Source organism: Heptranchias perlo, chromosome 8, assembly GCF_035084215.1.
Source record: "Heptranchias perlo isolate sHepPer1 chromosome 8, sHepPer1.hap1, whole genome shotgun sequence".
Lineage (NCBI taxonomy): Eukaryota > Metazoa > Chordata > Chondrichthyes > Hexanchiformes > Hexanchidae > Heptranchias > Heptranchias perlo.
In genome coordinates, this window is record NC_090332.1 from 58,436,621 (window position 1) to 58,454,923 (window position 18,303).

General features: G+C 44.2%; 1 protein-coding gene across 3 annotated transcripts in view; it reads left to right on the forward strand.

The window, feature by feature from the left end:
- Positions 1–18,303, forward strand: part of tagapb (T cell activation RhoGTPase activating protein b) — a 165,075-nt gene that overhangs the window by 144,483 nt on the left and 2,289 nt on the right. The window contains exons 5-14 of one of the 3 annotated variants that reach the window (XM_067989144.1): positions 11,122–11,163; positions 11,582–11,666; positions 12,808–12,885; positions 13,274–13,337; positions 14,134–14,286; positions 14,703–14,875; positions 15,293–15,454; positions 15,585–15,694; positions 16,502–16,691; positions 17,883–17,988. In XM_067989144.1, coding sequence (XP_067845245.1) covers positions 11,122–11,163; positions 11,582–11,666; positions 12,808–12,885; positions 13,274–13,337; positions 14,134–14,286; positions 14,703–14,875; positions 15,293–15,454; positions 15,585–15,694; positions 16,502–16,691; positions 17,883–17,988 — 1,163 coding nt within the window. The remainder of the gene's footprint in view (positions 1–11,121; positions 11,164–11,581; positions 11,667–12,807; positions 12,886–13,273; positions 13,338–14,133; positions 14,287–14,702; positions 14,876–15,292; positions 15,455–15,584; positions 15,695–16,501; positions 16,692–17,882; positions 17,989–18,303) is intronic. The other 2 variants (XM_067989145.1, XM_067989146.1) reach the window with 2 other exon arrangements.

Sequence of the window (18,303 nt, forward strand, 5' to 3'; positions counted from 1 at the left end):
AGGCCGAAGATCAGCTATGATCTTATTGGTTGGTAGAGTAGGCTTGAGGGGCCGTATGGCCTACTCCTGCTCTTATTTCTTATGTTCTTAGTATACTAAAAGTAGGCTCCTGCATGAAACAGGTGGGCACTTAGGCCACCCATACGAAGGCCTAGGGAAAATGACAGTGGGCGGGAACTAAGTGGAAATGGGGTGTTAAGTGAATTACTGTGATTTTTAGGCCACCACCTCCCCGTTCCTGCCTGGGGAGTGAATTAAAATTGCCTTTATTGTGTCATCTGTTCTGTGGTCCATCTTTATTAATCTAGTCATTTTGTTACACTGTTATTTTACCAATTGCTATCTCAGTGCACGAGCACAAATGATATGTTCTAGAAAAAACAGTGACTAGTAATATGGAAGTATAGAGTTACATATTTAAGAAACCAAAGTAGATTCTTGATAAAACTGACTCAAAAAAGTTTACATGTTTACTAATATTGATTGTCAACAAATGTTTGTTTAATATTTAATAGGCACGAGTGCCAATTCAAATTAAAAATTTCAAATGGTCGAGAAATAGATAATTCAGGGTTTATTAACACAGACCTGACTTTAACTCCCATTAGGATTTACTGGAGTCATTCCCTTTTAAAAATGGTGCACACAGAAGGACAGCAGCACTATTTGCTGTATCTCAACAGACTGTTGGTGAATTGTTACTGTGTCTATAGAATTAGGGACATTAATCCTTGATACTCTCCCTGGAGTGCAGGTGTGAAAGGGATAGCAGATTGTGTCCAATCCCTGTCCAGTCTGTAGTAGTCTAGTGGGGAAATGACATCTGGTGATGCTTGGCAGTCTGGAAGTGGAGTGTTCCAACATGTGGGAGCCTTTAACAGAACAATGCATCTGACACCTGATGGTCTAGTGGGAAATGTACCTCATGCATGGTGCTGTGGAATGCATTAATGCCTGGTAGTGAAGTGTAGGGATGTGTCCAATGCCTGACAGCCTAACAGGGATAAGTCCATTGATTGGTAGTGCAGCAGAGGGGTATGCCCAATAGGTTATCAGAGGGACACATCTTATGCTCAGCATCTTAGCAGGAGGATGTCTCTAATGCCTAACATTCTGGTAATATCAGATATCATAGAATGGTTACAGCATGGAAGGAGGCCATTTGGCCTGTCAAGTCTGTGCCGGCTCTCTGAAAGAGCAACTCAGCTAGCCCCACTCCCCGCCCTATCCCTGTAGCCTTGCAAATTTTTTCCCTTCAAGTACTTATCCAATTCCCTTTTGAAGGCCACGATTGAATCTGCCTCCACCACCCCATCAGGCAGTACATTGCAGATCACAACCACTTAATGTGCAAAGAAGTTTTTTCTCATGTTGCCTTTGGTTCTTTTGCCAATCACCTTAAATCTATGTCCTCTGGTTCTTGACCCCTCCACCAATGGGAACAGCTTCTCTCTATCTACTCTGTCCAGACACTTCATGATTTTGAATATCTCTATTAAATCTCCTCTCAACCGTCTCTGTTCCAAGGAAAACAACCCCAGCTTCTCCAGTCTATCCATGTAACTGAAGTCCCTCATCCCTGGAATCATTCTAGTAAATCTCATCTGCACCCTCTCTAAGGCCTTCACATCCTTCCTAAAGTGCGGTGCCCGGAACTGGACACAATACTCCTGTAGGATCCCATATGCTTTCTTAACCGCTTTCTCAACCTGCCCTGCCACTTTCAACGATTTGTGCACATAAACCCCCAGATCTCTCTGTTCCTGTACCCCTTTTAGAGTTGTGCCCTCTAGTTTATATTGCCTCTCCTCATTCTTCCTACCGAAATGTATCACTTCGCATTTTTCTGCGTTAAATTTCATCTGCCACGTGTCCACCCATGCCACCAGCCTGTCTATATCCTCTTGAAGTCTATCACTATCCTCCTCACTGTTCACTACACTTTCAAGTTTTGTGTCATCTGCAAATTTGAAAATTGTGCCCTGTACACCCAAGTCCAAGTCATTAATATATATCATAGAAAGCAATGGTCCTAGTACCGACCCCTGGGGAACACCACTGTATACCTCCCTCCAGTCCGAAAAACAACCGTTCACCACTACTCTCCGTTTCCGATTACTGAGCCAATTTTATATCCATGCTGCCCCTGCCCCCTTTATTCCATGGGCTTCAACTTTGATGACAAGCCTATTATGCGGCACTTTATCAAACGCCTTTTGGAAGTCCACATACACCATATTAACTGCATTGCCCTCATCGACCCTCTCTGTTACTTCATCAAAAAACTCAATCAAGTTGGTTAAACTTGATTTGCCTTTAACAAATCCATGCTGTCTTTCCTTAATTAATTCACACTTGTCCAAGTGACTGTTAATTTTGTCCTGGATTATCATTTCTAAAAGTTTCCCCATTACTGAGGTTAAACTGACTGGCCTGTAGTTGCTGGGTTTTTTCCTTGCACCCTTTTTTGAACAAGGTTGTAACATTTGCAAATCTCCAGTCCTCTGTCACCACTCCTGTATCTAAGGCTGATTGGAAGATTATGGTCAGTACCTCCACAATTTCCACCCTTACTTCCCTCAGCAACCGAGGATGCATCCCATTTGGACCGGGTGACTTATCTACTTTTGGTATCCTGGCGGAGGGATGTATCTAATGCTTGGTATCAAGGCAGGAGGTCGAATACTTGGCATCATGGCAGAGGGATGTGTCCAATACCTAGAATCCTGGCAGAGGGATATGTCCAATGCCATTAACCCAGCGGAGGGTTGCCTCTGGTGCCTGGTTGCATAGCAGCAAGTGCTTCCAATGCCTAATGAACTTGTGAAGGCTCCTCCGTCATGTTTATGACAATTTTTTTATTCGTTCATGGGATGTGGGTGTTGCTGTCAAGGCCAGCATTTATTGCCCATCCCTAATTGCCCTTGAGAAGGTGGTGGTGAGCCGCCTTCTTGAACCACTGCAGTCCGTGTGGTGAAGGTTCTCCCACAGTGCTGTTAGGAAGGGAGTTCCAGGATTTTGACCCAGCGACGATGAAGGAACGGCGATATATTTCCAAGTCAGGATGGTGTGTGACTTGGAGGGGAACGTGCAGGTGGTGTTGGTTCCCATGTGCCTGCTGCCCTTGTCCTTCTAGGTGGTAGAGGTCACGGGTTTGGGAGGTGCTGTCGAAGAAGCCTTGGCGAGTTGCTGCAGTGCATCCTGTGGATGGTACACACTGCAGCCACAGTGCGCCGGTGGTGAAGGGAGTGAATGTTTAGGGTGGTGGATGGGGTGCCAATCATACGGGCTGCTTTGTCCTGGATGGTTTCGAGCTGCTTGAGTGTTGTTGGAGCTGCACTCATCCAGGCAAGTGGAGAGTATTCCATCACATTCCTGACTTGTGCCTTGTAGATGGTGGAAAGGCTTTGGGGAGTCAGGAGGTGAGTCACTCCCCACAGAATACCCAGCCTCTGACCTGCTCTTGTAGGCACAGTATTTATGTGGCTGGTCCAGTTAAGTTTCTGGCCAATGGTCACCCTCAGGATATTGATGGTGGGGGATTTGGCGATGGTAATGCCGTTGAATGTCAAGGGGAGGTGGTTAGACTCTCTCTTGTTGGAGATGGTCATTGCTTGGCACTTGTCTGGCGCAAATGTTACTTGCTACTTATCAGCCCAAGCCTGGATGTTGTCCAGGTCTTGCTGCATGCGGGCACGGACTGCTTCATTATCTATAGCTTCATTATCCAGCATTATAGGTGGTCATTAACAAAAGCAAATAAAGTATAATGGATTCGTGGTTAAGTGAACACCTCTTGACTTAGTGCTGGGCTATACAGAGCAGGTCCTAGGATTGATCCATGGGCTGGGCTGAGTTCAACTGATCTCAGCCAAGATGGCAGTGGGATAGTAGAACTGGACACTGTGTACCTGAAATATGGACTAGTGACCATTGCTGGAAGTGAACATTGGTTAACGATATCAGGGTTAACACACATGGTCAAATAGCCTGCCACCGCTCAATGTCCAGCTGCACACATGAAGAATAGTGAGGTACTAGAGGGCTGTTGCTTGTGGAACCAAATGCCCAGGAAAGGAGGTGGCAAGAAGAGAAACAATATAGAATCATAGAAAGGTTACAGCACAGAAGGAGGCCATTCGGCCCATCAAGTCCATGCCGGATCTATGCAAGAGCAATCCAGCTAGTCCCACTCCCCTGCCCTATGCCCGTAGCCATGTAAGTTTTTTCCTTTCAAGTACTTATCCAGTTCCCTTTTGAAAGCCATGATTGAATCTGCCTCCACCACTCCCGCGGGCAGTGCATTCCAGATCCTAACCACTCGCTGTGTAAAAAAGTTTTTCCTCACGTCACATTTGGTTCTTTTGCCAATCACCTTAAATCTATGTCCTCTGGTTCTTGACCCTTCCGCCAATGGAAACAGTTTCTCTGTATCTACTCTGTCTAGATCCTTCACGATTTTAAATACCTCTATCAAATCTCCTCTAAACGTTCTCTGTTCCAAGGAGAACAATCCCAGCTTTTCCAGTTATCCACGTAACTAAAGTCCCTGGAATCATTCCTGTAAATCTTTTCTGCACCCTCTCTAAGGCCTTCACATCTTTCCTGAAGTGCGGTGTACAGAACTGGACACAATACTCCAATTGTGGTCAAACCAATGTTTTATAAAGGTTCATCATGTCTTCCTTGCTTTGTTCTCAATGGCCCCGATATTAGGGGGAGGCGGGATGGAAGTGGGGGGGGATGCGGCAATTGGGCACGTGGGTAACTCGCCCAATAAAATCTGTCCGTTTTCCATGCGATCGCGGGATAATTGGAGCCACTTAACGTGGCTTCTAGGTTTGCCGTCCAAAAGCTTTGCAGCGGGCGGACTGCGCACCCACATCACAGGCTGTCAGCTGGAGGACCCCTATTTAAAGGGGCAGTCCTCCAATGGCTGCTCCTGTAGCAAAAATCCACACAGCACAATGGAACAGCACCAGGGAAAGGCTGCTCCTAGATTCAGTGATGCCTCATTCCAGGTGCTACTGGATGGGGTGAGGAGGAGGAGGGATGTCTTCTACCCAACAGAAGGGAGGAAGTGGCCTGCCTCTGCCACCAAGAAGGCCTGGCTCGAGGTCGCAGAGGAGGTCACCAGCAGCAGCAACATCTCCCACACCTGGTTCCAGTTCAGGAAGCGCTTCAGTGACCTAACTAGGTCAGCCAAAGTGAGTACACTTACTGATTCTCCTACATTCCATCTTACACATCACCGCCCCCACCCCCCAACTCATTCTGCACTTCTAACACTTCTCTATCACATCACTCCTCACACCCACTTAAAGCTCATCCTCAACTTACCTGCACTTCCTCAGCACTTCCTCACCTCCCCATTAGTCATCCCACCACTGCCACTCAACCCAATCCTCATACAACGTCATGGCTCTGTCTCATACTCACCCTGTGATGCATCTCTTTCACTGTCAACCACACCCAAACCAAACGCATTCGTCGGTTGGCCACGTCACCATCACTCACTCACGCCTCTGTACTTTCTCCCCTTATAGAAGAAGAGAGCTCAGAATGCATGGGAGAGGGCAAGGACCGGAGGGGGGCTGCAACAGATTGTCAACCTCACAGATGTGGAGCAGGAGGCACTGGAGCTGAGCCGCACCGTCAGGGACACCGAGACTGGTACCCAACAAACGTCTGGTGACAGAACTTTAACGTACAGCACACACAATATGAATTGATATTAACATGCCTTGCCATCTTCAGCACCTCAGTATGCTCATCGCAATATGACACATCTGTGACCATGCTTAATATTGCCTTCTGTTCTCTTACAGGGCCTTCAGCGACCACTGTGATGGCAGAGGGTGATTCCTGCTGGCTTCTGAGGGTACACCGTCACATGTGAGCGAGCCATCCACCAGCGCAGATACACACACCTCAGTGGGTCCTAGTCCGCAGTTAGTTGGGGGCGCACACCTGTGAGCACAAGCAGACATTGGTGGCAGGGGCAGCTGTGGAGAGTCTGCATCAGTGGGCGCACTCCTCTCCAGGCTCTGCTCAGCTGGACACAGATGCTGAACCGTGGGGACCGTCCATTAAAAGGAGAATGATCGAGGGACAGCAGTACATTTGCGAGGAGCTGGAACAGGTGTCATGCGCACAGTCCACAATCGCACAGAGGATGGAGGAGTCCAACTCCTGCATGAGTGGAATGGTGGCACAGATACAGGAGGGAATCTCTGAGATACTGTCACAGGGACGTGAGGGCATCTCTGAGATAGTGTCACAGGGACGTGAGGGCATCTCTGTTGCGGGTAAGTGCGGGAATGTCTGCGATGGAGAGAAGGCTAGCCTCCAGGGAGCTTCAAGCACAGCTCACAAATGAGTCCATTCCGGCCCTGACAACGGCCGTTCGGACTCAGGGTGAACAACATTCTGCCACCTTAAACAGGCAGGCAGATACACTAGCACTGGCCTTACAAGGTTTCACACGTTTCCTCCAAACTGTTCTCCAGCAGGGTGGTAGGAGTGGTGTGGTCATGGCACAGGGGAGGGATCATGGTGAAAGGGGTCATGGAAGTGGGGACGCCACTCAAAGCGCTCCCACGTCTCACCCGTGGTCCCCCTCTCAACCAGTACCCGCAATGCTGCCTCCTCTCCAGGTGGCCGAGTCTGCCCCTGCACAGGTACAGGTGGAACAGTCTTTAGAGGGAGCCCGCACGGGCACCGAAACCCAGAGGGCGTAGGCCCAAAGCATCTAGTCAGTCAGGGCATGAACAAGAGCAACCTGCCACTACCTCTGCTGCAGCTGCAGGGGATGCACCACGTAGAAGTAGTCGGAAGCGTAACGCGAAGGTTTTGTAAGCACGAAGGGGATGCACAAGGGTGTTTGACGGTTGGTCATGTTTTTTATATATATTTGCTTTTTGTTGAACTCACATTAAATATTATGATTGTCATCACTATTGCTGCGTCTTGGCCATTCTTCACTGATGTAGAGATGCCGGTGATGGACTGGGGTGGACAAATGTCAGGACTTGCACAACACCAGGTTATAGTCCAACAGTTTTATTTTAAATCACAAGCTTTCGGAGCTTACCTCCTTCGTCAGGTGAGTGAAGGGTTCTGAAAACGCACAGCATATATAGTCAGAGAACAATGCCTGGTGATTACAGATAATCTTTCCAACTGCCCCCTATCACATCTCGGCTGGGAGACGATCACAGCAATCAAAGGTGTCGTTGGTGTTCAGACAGGTTAGCCACGGAAAACATTACATCCCAGTATACTGAATACACAATGGGTCAGATTACAAAGACAGAGAGAGAAAGAGACCCGAAAGGCAGAGAGAGAGAGAATGTCCAGTTGTATTAAAAACAGATAACTTTTTCTCGCTGGTGGGTTTACATGTAGCGTGACATGAACCCAAGATCCCGGTTGAGGCCGTCCTCATGGGTGCGGAACTTGGCTATCAATTTCTGCTCGACAATTTTGCGTTGTCGTGCGTCTCGTTGTCGTTGTTCACTGACTTCTGTAATAAGGCCCTTTCATGAGACTCACCATGAACGCTGACATTGATGCTACTCATCGGGTCACTCTGCAGTGGGTGTATGTGTAGTTGCAGGACTGTTTTGTGCAGGGAGTGGGGGGGAGCTGGTGTGGGCGCTGCTCTATCCAGGTGGTCTGAGGAGTGGACTCTTCACACTGTCTGATGTTAGAAGAACCGTTCACATATCACTGACTCCCTGGCCTCACGATCAGCCAGGTGAGCCATTATTCTGCCCATGGGTTGCTCCTGCTCCTCCTCCTCCTCCTCCTCTGCCTCCTCCTGCTCCTCCTTCTCTGCCCCCTCCCCCTCCTCAATGTGGGTGGCAGATGTGGATGGGGCCTCCTCAAGCGGCACCCCTCTCTGTTGTGCCCTGTTGTGCAGGGCACAACATACGACTATAATGCGTCCCACTCTCTCTGGTGTGTATTGAAGCGCTCCCCCAGAACGATCAAGGCACCTGCAGCACATCTTGAGCAGCCCTATAGCATGCTCAATTGTAGACCTGGTAGCAACGTGGTTGTCATATCGACGCTGTTGCTCAGTGATGGGGTTCCTCAGAGGTGTCATGAGCCAAGCGTGCAGGGGATATCCCTTGTCCCCAAGCAGCCAGCCCTTGCGGGTGTTCGGTGCGTGGAAGAGGGGCGGGATGTTGGATTCCCGGAGGATGACGGAATCGTGGCAGCTGCCAGTGTATCTGGTGCACACGTGAAGGAATCTCTTGCGGTGGTCACAGGTGAGCTGAGTGTTGATGGAGTGATAGCCCTTCCTGTTGATGAACAGTCCTGGCTCTTGTGGAGGTGCTCGTGTTGCTATATGGGTGGAATCAATTACACCCTGCACCTGTTGGAAGCCAGCCGCAGTGTGGGATCCCATTGCCCTCTCCGTCTGGCTGAGGTCGTCCATGGGGAATTTGCCTTGGTGCGAGGCCCTGCAAAACAAGCCGTCGGTGACCTGCCTTATGCACTTGTGTGCAGACGACTGAGAGACCCCGGCGATGTCCCTGGTGCCACCCTGGAATGATTCGGAGGCGAAGAAGTTGAGGGCAGTGGTGACTTTGACAGTGACAGGTAAGGAGATTCTGCTCGGCCCAGCCGGGATCAGCTCAGCATGAAGGAGGCTGCAGATGTCTGCGACTACCTGGCGACTGACTCTGAGCCTTCGTATGCACTGCTCCTCAGAGAGGTCCAGGAAGCTGAGCCTCGGTCTGTAGACCCTGTTGCGAGGGTAGCGCCTCCTGCAACGTCGCTTTCTCTGTTGTTGCCCTCTGTGCTCTTGTGCAGGTGCCTGTGGCGTAGCACTGTGTTGTGGAGCTCCACATGGCGGAGGTGGATGCCGTGCCTGGCGAGGCTGGTGATGTTGCTCATCCTCGGATGTTTTTTTTTATTCGTTCATGGGATGTGGGCGTTGCTGGCGAGGCCGGCATTTATTGCCCATCCCTAATTGTCCTTGAGAAGGTGGTGGTGAGCCGTCTTCTTGAACCACTGCAGTCCGTGTGGTGAAGGTTCTCCCACAGTGCTGTTAGGAAGGGAGTTCCAGGATTTTGACCCAGCAACGATATAGACTTTTGGATTCCCTTTTATGTTTGCTGCCAGTCTATTCTCATACTATCTCTATGCCCCTCTTATTTCCTTTTTCACTTCCCCTCTGAACTTTCTATATTCTGCTTAGTTCTCATTTGTGTTATCAATCTGACATCTATCATATGCCCCTTTTTTCTGATTCATCTTACTCTCTATCTCTTTTGTCATCCAGGGAGCTCTGGCTTTAATTGCCCTACCTTTCTCCCTCATGGGAATGTATCTAAACGGTATCTTAACAACCTCCTCCTTAAAGGCTGCCCATTGTTCAATTACAGTTTTGTCTGCCAATCTTTGATTCCAATTTACCTGGGCCAGGTCAGTTCTCATTAGGTGCTCAAGTCTTGGAGTAGTTGAACCCACAACCTTCTGACTCAAGCATGAGTGCTACTGCTGAGCCAAGGCTGACACATAGATTTTACTTACTGATACTATTTTTCAACTGGACGAGCTATTTCTAAGTTATTCATTCTCAAGATACCATATTTGGAAAGTACCTTCTTGTGAAATTATTTTAATTTAGAAAATGTACTTGTTCAATGTTTACTACCTACTTATTATTTCTGCTTCAGTTTCCTATGTTTTTTTCTGATTAGCCCCCCACCCAACCCCTCAACAAATATTTGTCAATTGTTGTTATGCGGTCCTATAATACTTGTGATGCTGAAATGACCAGCTGAGGATTACACTCAGCAGTGAACAGCTAGACACAAGGCCCTTTCCCTAGATTCTGTTCATTGCATTGGATATTGTAACTTTAAAATGATGAAATTTGTCACACTGAATTTCTTTTACCACTGCCATTCCATTGCAGGTGCAGCCTACCAGAAGGTGAACCACACATGTTTACAACACAGCCCATTGAGTCTGTACTGGTTCTTTGCTCGAGCAATCCAAAATTAATCCTACTCTCTCCCCCCAGCCCTGCATCTTTTAATTATTATTTTGTTCTTAGGATGTGGGCAACACCCATCTCTAGCTGCCCTGAGGACATTAAGAGTCAATCACATAGTCACATGTAGGCCAGGCAAAGTGGGTGTTAGGTCCCTCGTTGAAGGATATTAGTGAGCAGCTGGTTTTTACAACAGTCTGGTAGCTTTTACAGTTATTTTTCTCGTGCCAGTTCACAAATGACCAAATTTATTGATTTCAATTTCATAGCTTGCCTTAGAGGGATTTGAATTTAGAACTGCATTTTGCCACACCCATGTTATCCTCTGCTTCAAATGTTTATCCTTTTGTCAATATAATTTAATTTAAAAAGAGGTTGGATAATTTGTTCTAATTTCCTTGTACAATCTAGATTGGATTGTTCCAGAATTTTCCCTTGAAAAATGGCACGTCATGTAATGGAAGATATCAATGAAATATAGTGGTCTCAGGGGTAATCGATGTGTTAATTTGATGTCACTTTGACGTACTCCTTAGACATTCTTTGCAGTGGTATTTTTATAAAAATTATGGCCAAGCTATTGAGTAAAATCTACAAATACATGTTATATAAAAGGACCAGGAATTTCCTGAGAGATGCTCCTGCTTTTTTAAACGGGATTTCCGCCAAACAGAGCGGGAGCAGCTCCGAGGAAATTCCAGGCCAAAGTGTCACTCCCAGCCAGTGTATCAGACAGTAGAAGCTGTCTGCTGTGGTTCCTTTGTCTCTGCAGCTAACCTGGGCATTTTTTACCTACTTGAACCTTTTTTGTTTGTTAACAACTAGCGTCACTTTTAAATGAGAGACACAGTGCCATTACATCTCACTTTTTCCAGTCGTCACAACAGACAATAATACTGGGTGCTTGCTTTATATGGAAGGAGGAAGTTATTTTTCAGCTCTGAAACTGTACAGCAAAAAGCCGTGATGTAGTTTCCTGTCTGCACAATGCATATTTCCACTTGCCCACAGCCCTTTATATAGAGCGCGTGGTACAGATGCACTGTTTAGATTCTCTCTTTGCGTGATGGATTAGTAGCTGTATGTGATGGTGTTTATTTTACCTGCAGTTCATCTGAAATAAAGGAACGCTGGCACGATAATCTCCATAGGTAAGCATTATATTTATATTAACTTAGTCTACTGGTTACAGGGCTAGATTATGCTAACTAGATAAACTAGTAAAATTAAAACCAGAGAGTGGTACACGTGTGGTTGCCTCCTTTCAGGTTAGCTAGTAACTAGTGAAAGGAGCTGAAATGACATGATCTATATCTAAACGTTTAAGAAATGTCCACCAAAAGCTAGCTTCTTCTCGAACTCACATGTTCTCTGACATTAATAATCTCAATGGGATGTTTTATGGCTGTACCTGTAGAGGAGGGGTAGCATGGAACTGGATAACATAAGTACAATGTGCCTCAATAAACGTGGGCTTTATTCTAATATGCCATCATTCAGATCGAAAGCAAGTTGATGAACCAAACTGGGGAGATTTTCTATTGACAGTTTTTGATTCCTTGTCTTTAGGCAAATACAAGAAGCAAAAGAGAACGAAGAGCCTAACGTTACATCACTGACAATACTAATGAAGGTTTTAAGTAACTCTGCTTTGGTAAGTTAAAGAGTTTTGTATATAACCAGATGGCTGAGTTGAATCAGATTAATTCTTTCAACCTCCTTTACTGAATCACTGTGCTATGAGTGTATTGAATCCCATTGGTAACTATGGCAAAGACTGAGTCAACAAACAGCCTGCAGGATGAGGTCTATTAATAGTAAGAGGGTACTGAAGGGTCATACTGAATCACCAGATAACAGGAAAAAACAAAACAAAAGTAGTCATCTTGTCCCCTAAAGTTTAAAATAGCAGTTAATTTTCTTTCTTGTCATCAGACGATCGGATACTTGTTGGCTGCCCTTCCTTTTTTTTAAAAAAAGGAAAATTAGAGGAAATGCCTTTGCAAAATGTAGCACTTAAATATAGAATGAACTGTACAAAACTGTGCATGGTGTAGTTGTGTATGTAATTGTGAGCATGTGTATGTAGGTGATCGGCTCCCATTGCCGCTGCTGAGCTGACAGACGGGAATTTAGTAGTAGTATTATGTGTGTGTATTTGGGGTTGTAAGTGTGTTTGTAATTGTGGGTGTGTATGTAAGTGTGTGCATGTGTAAGGGGGTGTAGCAATGTTTATGTGTAGGGGGTGTAACGGTGTGTGTGTATGGGGGTGTAATGGTGTGTGTGTATAATGATGTAATGGTGTGTGTGTACATAGGGGAGGTGTGTGGGTGTCGGTATGTATGTATGGGGGTGTAATGGTATGTGTGTATGGGGGGGTGTAATGGTGTGTGTGTATGGGGGGGTGTAATGGTGTGTGTGTATGGGGGGGTGTAATGGTGTGTGTGTATGGGGGGGTGTAATGGTGTGTGTGTATGGGGGGGTGTAATGGTGTGTGTGTGCATACGGGAGGTGTAGGGGTGTCTGTGTATATCTACATGTGTCAGAATTGACCGAGTAGAAACAGATTAGTTTTTGATATTTTTATGCCATTTATAGGGGTAGCACATGAGCTGTTAGTCAAATTGTACAATGAAGCACAGCCAGCAATGAGGTGAGAAGGTGGGTGAGGGAGGGAACTGAAGGAATACAGAGAAAGATCTACAGTCTGCCTGCTGTTTTCTAGTGACTGGAAGTTCAGAGGTATTTATGTGCACATTTACTCAAGGTAACCTTATGTTTTTTATTTTTAACAGTCTAAAACACTAACTGTGAGCAATATGGAACCAGCGAGTGAGGTGGTGAAGAGAGTACTACAAGAATCAGCAGAGATGGTGAGTAGTCGGTGGAATGAAATACCAATCAGACTCTTGTAGCAGTCAGAATCCTGGGAGTGTGATTTAATCATATTTTCACACTTTAACCGCGGTAAAAGCTGATGAGAGTAAATTTGATATGATTACTTTTTTTTTGTAGTGGGGCATTGGAAACATTCTAGTGAATATTGGCTTGTTGTAATTGAACACTTTTAGATTTTGTTTCATACATTCATGTTTTTTTCACGTCTATTAAATTTTGAATATTTTAAATTGAGGCAAGGCAATGTAAGTAAAAAAGTAATCAACACAAGAGATCGGGGATAGCACTAAACTGTATCAGTTGTACCTCTGGGTGTGACAGTGCTACATCCAGTATCTCACTACTGTCTGTTTTTATCTTTAGGGAGATGCCCAGAATTACCAGTTGGTATTGTCAAACAACGATGACTTGTCAACTTCCTTGATTGGTGAGTTTGAAAACAAACATTCTCCTGCCAGATGTACCAGCCTGTGGTTTTGCCTTTGGGGTTCTGTGGGCCTGCTACTTGTGGGCCAGTGCAAGCAAAAACGAAATTGTTTATATAGCATCACACCTTATCAACCTCCTCTTTACAGTATTTGGAGTCATATTAGGAAACATCAGCTCTTTTGAATCTAACATTGAGAGATTAGTGGCCATAGGTTTTAAAACTAGTCTGTTTAAAGTAGAATAGATGTTAAAGACTAGCCATGGTGAGTGGCAGTACATACCGTGTGTTTCTGTTATTTGTATAGTCCACCTGTCTGTTAATAGAATGTCAGATATGAAAAGAGATTCTTGGAAACATTCTATGTTAGATTCTTTTTTGTTATGAGGAAAGTATGTACTTCTCCCTTGTACTATTCCCCATGTACTTTCCCCATGTACTTTTCCTGTGTACTTTTCCCCATTATTTAAGTAGGGTAGGAGAGATAAACTAGCAAATTACAGACCTATTAGTCTAACGTCAGTTGTGGGGAAGTTACTAGAATCTGTTATTAGGGACAGAGTGACTGAGCATTTGGATAAATATTTCTGGCTTAAAAACATTCTGAGAGTTGCACAAGATTAGGAAATCACCAGAGTGCAATGTTGGGAAATCTTCCTCCTGAGTTCAAACTGGAATGTGTAAATCCCACCTCTGATTGTTTCAAAATGCAGAAGAGGGAGGGAGGAAATATGAAAAGGGAAACTGACTTTTTAAGCTGTGGCAAATATTCTAACCTCATTGTGTACATGTGCAGGCCATGAATACCCCTTTGCCATTAAAATGAACCAGCTGCACAAACTGGCGAAACAACAGGCAAAGTGCGATGTGCCAGCACTCAAACTAGAGAGAAAGCCTTCAAAGACATCAGAGAAACCCCAGTGCCAGTTCCAACTTAAACCCTCTCAAGGTATGTTGGTGCAAAGTACTTCTGGAAACTGCTAGCAATAGGAGAGCTTCTGACATTCCAAAAACATGTTGGAAGTTTGAAAAATATTTTAGTGCATTGCAGAATGAACTGTCCAGCCTTTTACTTTGCACTTACCGTTAGTCCCTTGTTGCGAACGGCATATAAGGTACCTAAGGACTGCAGGTGCCACTACTGCTTTGTACTGTTGCTCAATAACTGAGAGGTTCACACCCGCTTTGTGGCTCCCCACATCCTTTCCATAGGGAATTTCCCTGTAGTTATATAAGCCCATATGTCATTGTACAGGTTGATATAAAAATTAGGTACTTTCGAATCCAATACTTTGATGGCTAAAATTGCACCCTTCCTGTTACATTCATACTAAGTATGAACAATAGCTTTTCTTTCTCCTCCAGTTGTATCAGATACTGGTTTGAAGCACTGCAAGAAAAACAGAACAAAAATGCCGTGGCCTTTCCGCAAAAACTCAGCACGAAGCGAATCCGTCTCTTCTCAGGAAGAGGGCCTCTTCGATCGGCATCTTAAAGACATCTGCGATCACGATGACATGCTCCCTAAGCCAATCCTTGTAAGTCGACAGTTACAGTTCTTTTTAGTCAAATAGAAAGATTTGGAGCATACAATAGTGAAGAGTGAGACTAAATTAAAATGAAGATTGAAACTAACTCATATTCTAGCCATACACTCATTATTCCAAGTTGGCATCAGTATATCTGAGCTGGTTTGATAGTCAAATCAAAGTGATGTTTAATACTTCGTGGTAATGGTCTGTAGAAGCTCAAATGCCCTTCATTCTGGTGTAAACTGTTACAAAGAAAAGTCAGTGAAAGTGTTTGGAAAGATATCACTTTTCTCCTGCGTAGCTCAGATCAGGATTTTACCGATCCAGATGACAGTGAGGAATTGCATACCAAAAGCTGTTTTTGGAGTTGACAATTTCTTGGAATAATTAAGAATCCTGCTTTTGTGTTTTGTTTCGCTTTAGACTATCCTGACTGTCCTATTCCAGAAAGGACCCTCGTATGTTGGAATATTTCGAAAGTCGGCAAATGCCAAGGCTTGCAAGGATTTAATCGGAAAACTAAACGCAGCAAGAGAGGTGACCCTGGAGGAGGAGCCTGTCATCCAGTTGGCTGCTGTCTTCAAGGTAGATTAATTTAAGACTTACTGCTCTAAGTAGGAGGCACGGGAATGGGGAGCACCAATCCAACGCTTTGATTTCAGTTGCTTTTCCATACTAAAAGTCCCCATGACTAATCCTAAATGTCTGGTTGCAGAATTTCCTTCGTCGAATCCCAGATAGTGTGTTGGTGACTGAACTGTACGACAGCTGGATGGCAGCCATGGAAAAGGAGACTATTAATGAAAGAACTGAGGAGATCAAACAGTAAGTATCATCCTACTGCGAGAAATCAGTCAAGGGCCTCTGATTTGCCCACATCCTGTTATTTGTTTGAGTGCCATTTACACTCTGAGATGTCCTGGCTGGGCAATGATACCAAATTGCTTTTCAAATCAAAATCAAGAAGATATTCAAAATCTTGTGTGTAGCACGCACTTATTGTAATTGTGACACTTCCTGTTACACTTCTGCTGTCACATTTTGTTGATTTACTCAAAGAAAACAGAAGCAAATCAGACTTGAAGAGGAAGGGAACGTACAAATAAAAAAGCTAAAAAAGCATCTAGAAAAATTAGTGTCCTTGCTAGTACATTGTGAGTTGTACAACCTATTGTTATAAAACAGTGTATCTTCTGACTTACAATGAGCAACACCATGGAGATCTGCTAATTTTAACATTTTTGCAAAATAAAAATTAAATATAGTGGAGTATATGAGCACAATGTTTTCTCAAGTATATCATCAATCACTCTTCTGTTTTTTTTAAACAAATCACAAGTAATCAAGTTAATAAAGAGAATTGTTCTGGGTGTCTGACTGTTGAATAGGTCTCCAAATAAGGGCATGCTTTCTGCACACTAGACTCAGGTGATACCAGATATTCTGCCAAACTTTGAAAATCATTAAGTTGACTGTGTTCAAACCAATCACAAGACAATGAAATCCATAGCTGGGAATTTCTCTACGGAAGTTTAGAGAAGTGCAGCTTTTTTGGAGAAGTGTTTAATTGAGTAAGCAAAGCTTCAACTTGCAACTAACCTAATGGGAACTCCTTCTTATTTTTCCATTTAGGCTTATGACAAAACTTCCGAGCCACAACCGTCTCTTGCTTCACTATTTATTTTGTGTGCTGTACTACATCAATAAACATTCTGAGGTGAACAGGATGGATGCCCACAATCTCGCTGTCTGCATCGGTCCAAATATGCTTTGGCCCAACAAACCTGCGACAGCTGAATTACAGAAAGAAGTCTCTGCAAAGGTAAATATTCTACATGCTTTTGAGCTGGGAGTTTTATTTCTTAGATATGTACAACAAAGAATAGGTTTTGTGTAATCCTGGGATACAGTAGGGCGTTAAGAATTTTAGGGATTACAAGAAAAGACAATTAAGCTCAACAAACGATTTTTGATAGACATTCTAGCAGACATTCAAATATGAAACCCTAAGTGTACATTTTTTCCCTAATTAAGGTTGTGCAAAAGGTTTGGAATTCCCCATAAATTAATCAAGTGTTAATGGCAATCTGTGTTACACTTATCATAATAAAACCACGATAACCAAACTTTTGGTCACCTCTCCTAACTCTCATTGTCCATTGCTTTATCTCTTTTATCTATTATTTTTCTTTCCCTCTGCAAGGCAGCTTGGAACATTTTCTATGCTAAAGGCACAATATAAATGCAGGAGATTGTTGTTGCTTGTTCGTTGTGTGGTAGTTTCCTTTGATGCCATAAATATCAATTGCTAATATTGGACATCATAATCTTTTGCACATTATTCACTCTTACTTGATTATTCACTTTTTTGAACAGTAGGAATTCTAACAATGAAAGATAATTCTACCTAAAGCCTATGCAATGTGTGTATAGCCCCCTTTAAAATACATTGCCAAGGAGATGCAGTACATGTGAGAAAGGGTAAATCTGAAAATTAACCAAGCTTGGAGTGGGGCAAGTCTTCCAAACTATTAATTGCTCATTAAGTCATTCACATCTGGGTGATTCAGTCATTGGTTCCTGATGTCAATGTCAGCAGATTTCCTTATACTGCTGGAGCACATGGTACCAAATAGGGGTGGAAATTTTCAGATGATGCACAGGGTGAAGGGAAAAGCTAGTTAGGCTAACGAAGCTACTTTTAATTTGTAATAGTGCTAAAAGAGTATTTCAGAGTGGGCAAACTCCAGCTGCTATCAAATATCAAGGAGCAATAAAAGGCAGAGAAAGCAGACTTTGTGGCATCCACAGATTTCTGAGTGAGCGGGTTTTGCAGTTACTTAGTGGCTGTGCCTGTTGTCACCTTTTGCATTCCAATATTTATTAAAAAATAACTCCTAAAATATCCTAAAAACCAAAAATCTTTGCTGAAGAGCTTTCCACATGAGTCGTTTATTCTGACTGATGATTCTGGGATGATTACCAACCCTAAGAAAATCTATTTTTGTTACAGGTTGTGGCTCTGATGCAGATTCTGATTGAGAACTGTTGTCTGATATTTGGTGATGATATAACCACACTCCTAGGCGAACCAGCACAAGTGCTATCAGAATACTCAGGTATGTAGAACATGCATTGACTTGTGCATCGCATTAAGAAAGAGAGCTTGCATTTATATAGTTCAGGACATCCTAAAGCACTTCACTACCAATTAATTAAATTTCAATGTTGTATTGTAGACAAACGTAGCAGCCAGTTTATACACAGCAAGGTTCCACAAACAGCAAACAAAATGTTTTTATGGTGTTTTTTGAACGATAAATGTTGGCCAGGACACTGAGAGAATGCTCCTGTTTTACTTTGAATAGTGCCATGGGATCTTTTACCTCCTCCCAGGCAGGCCGACAGGGCCTTGGTTTAATGTCTCATCCCAA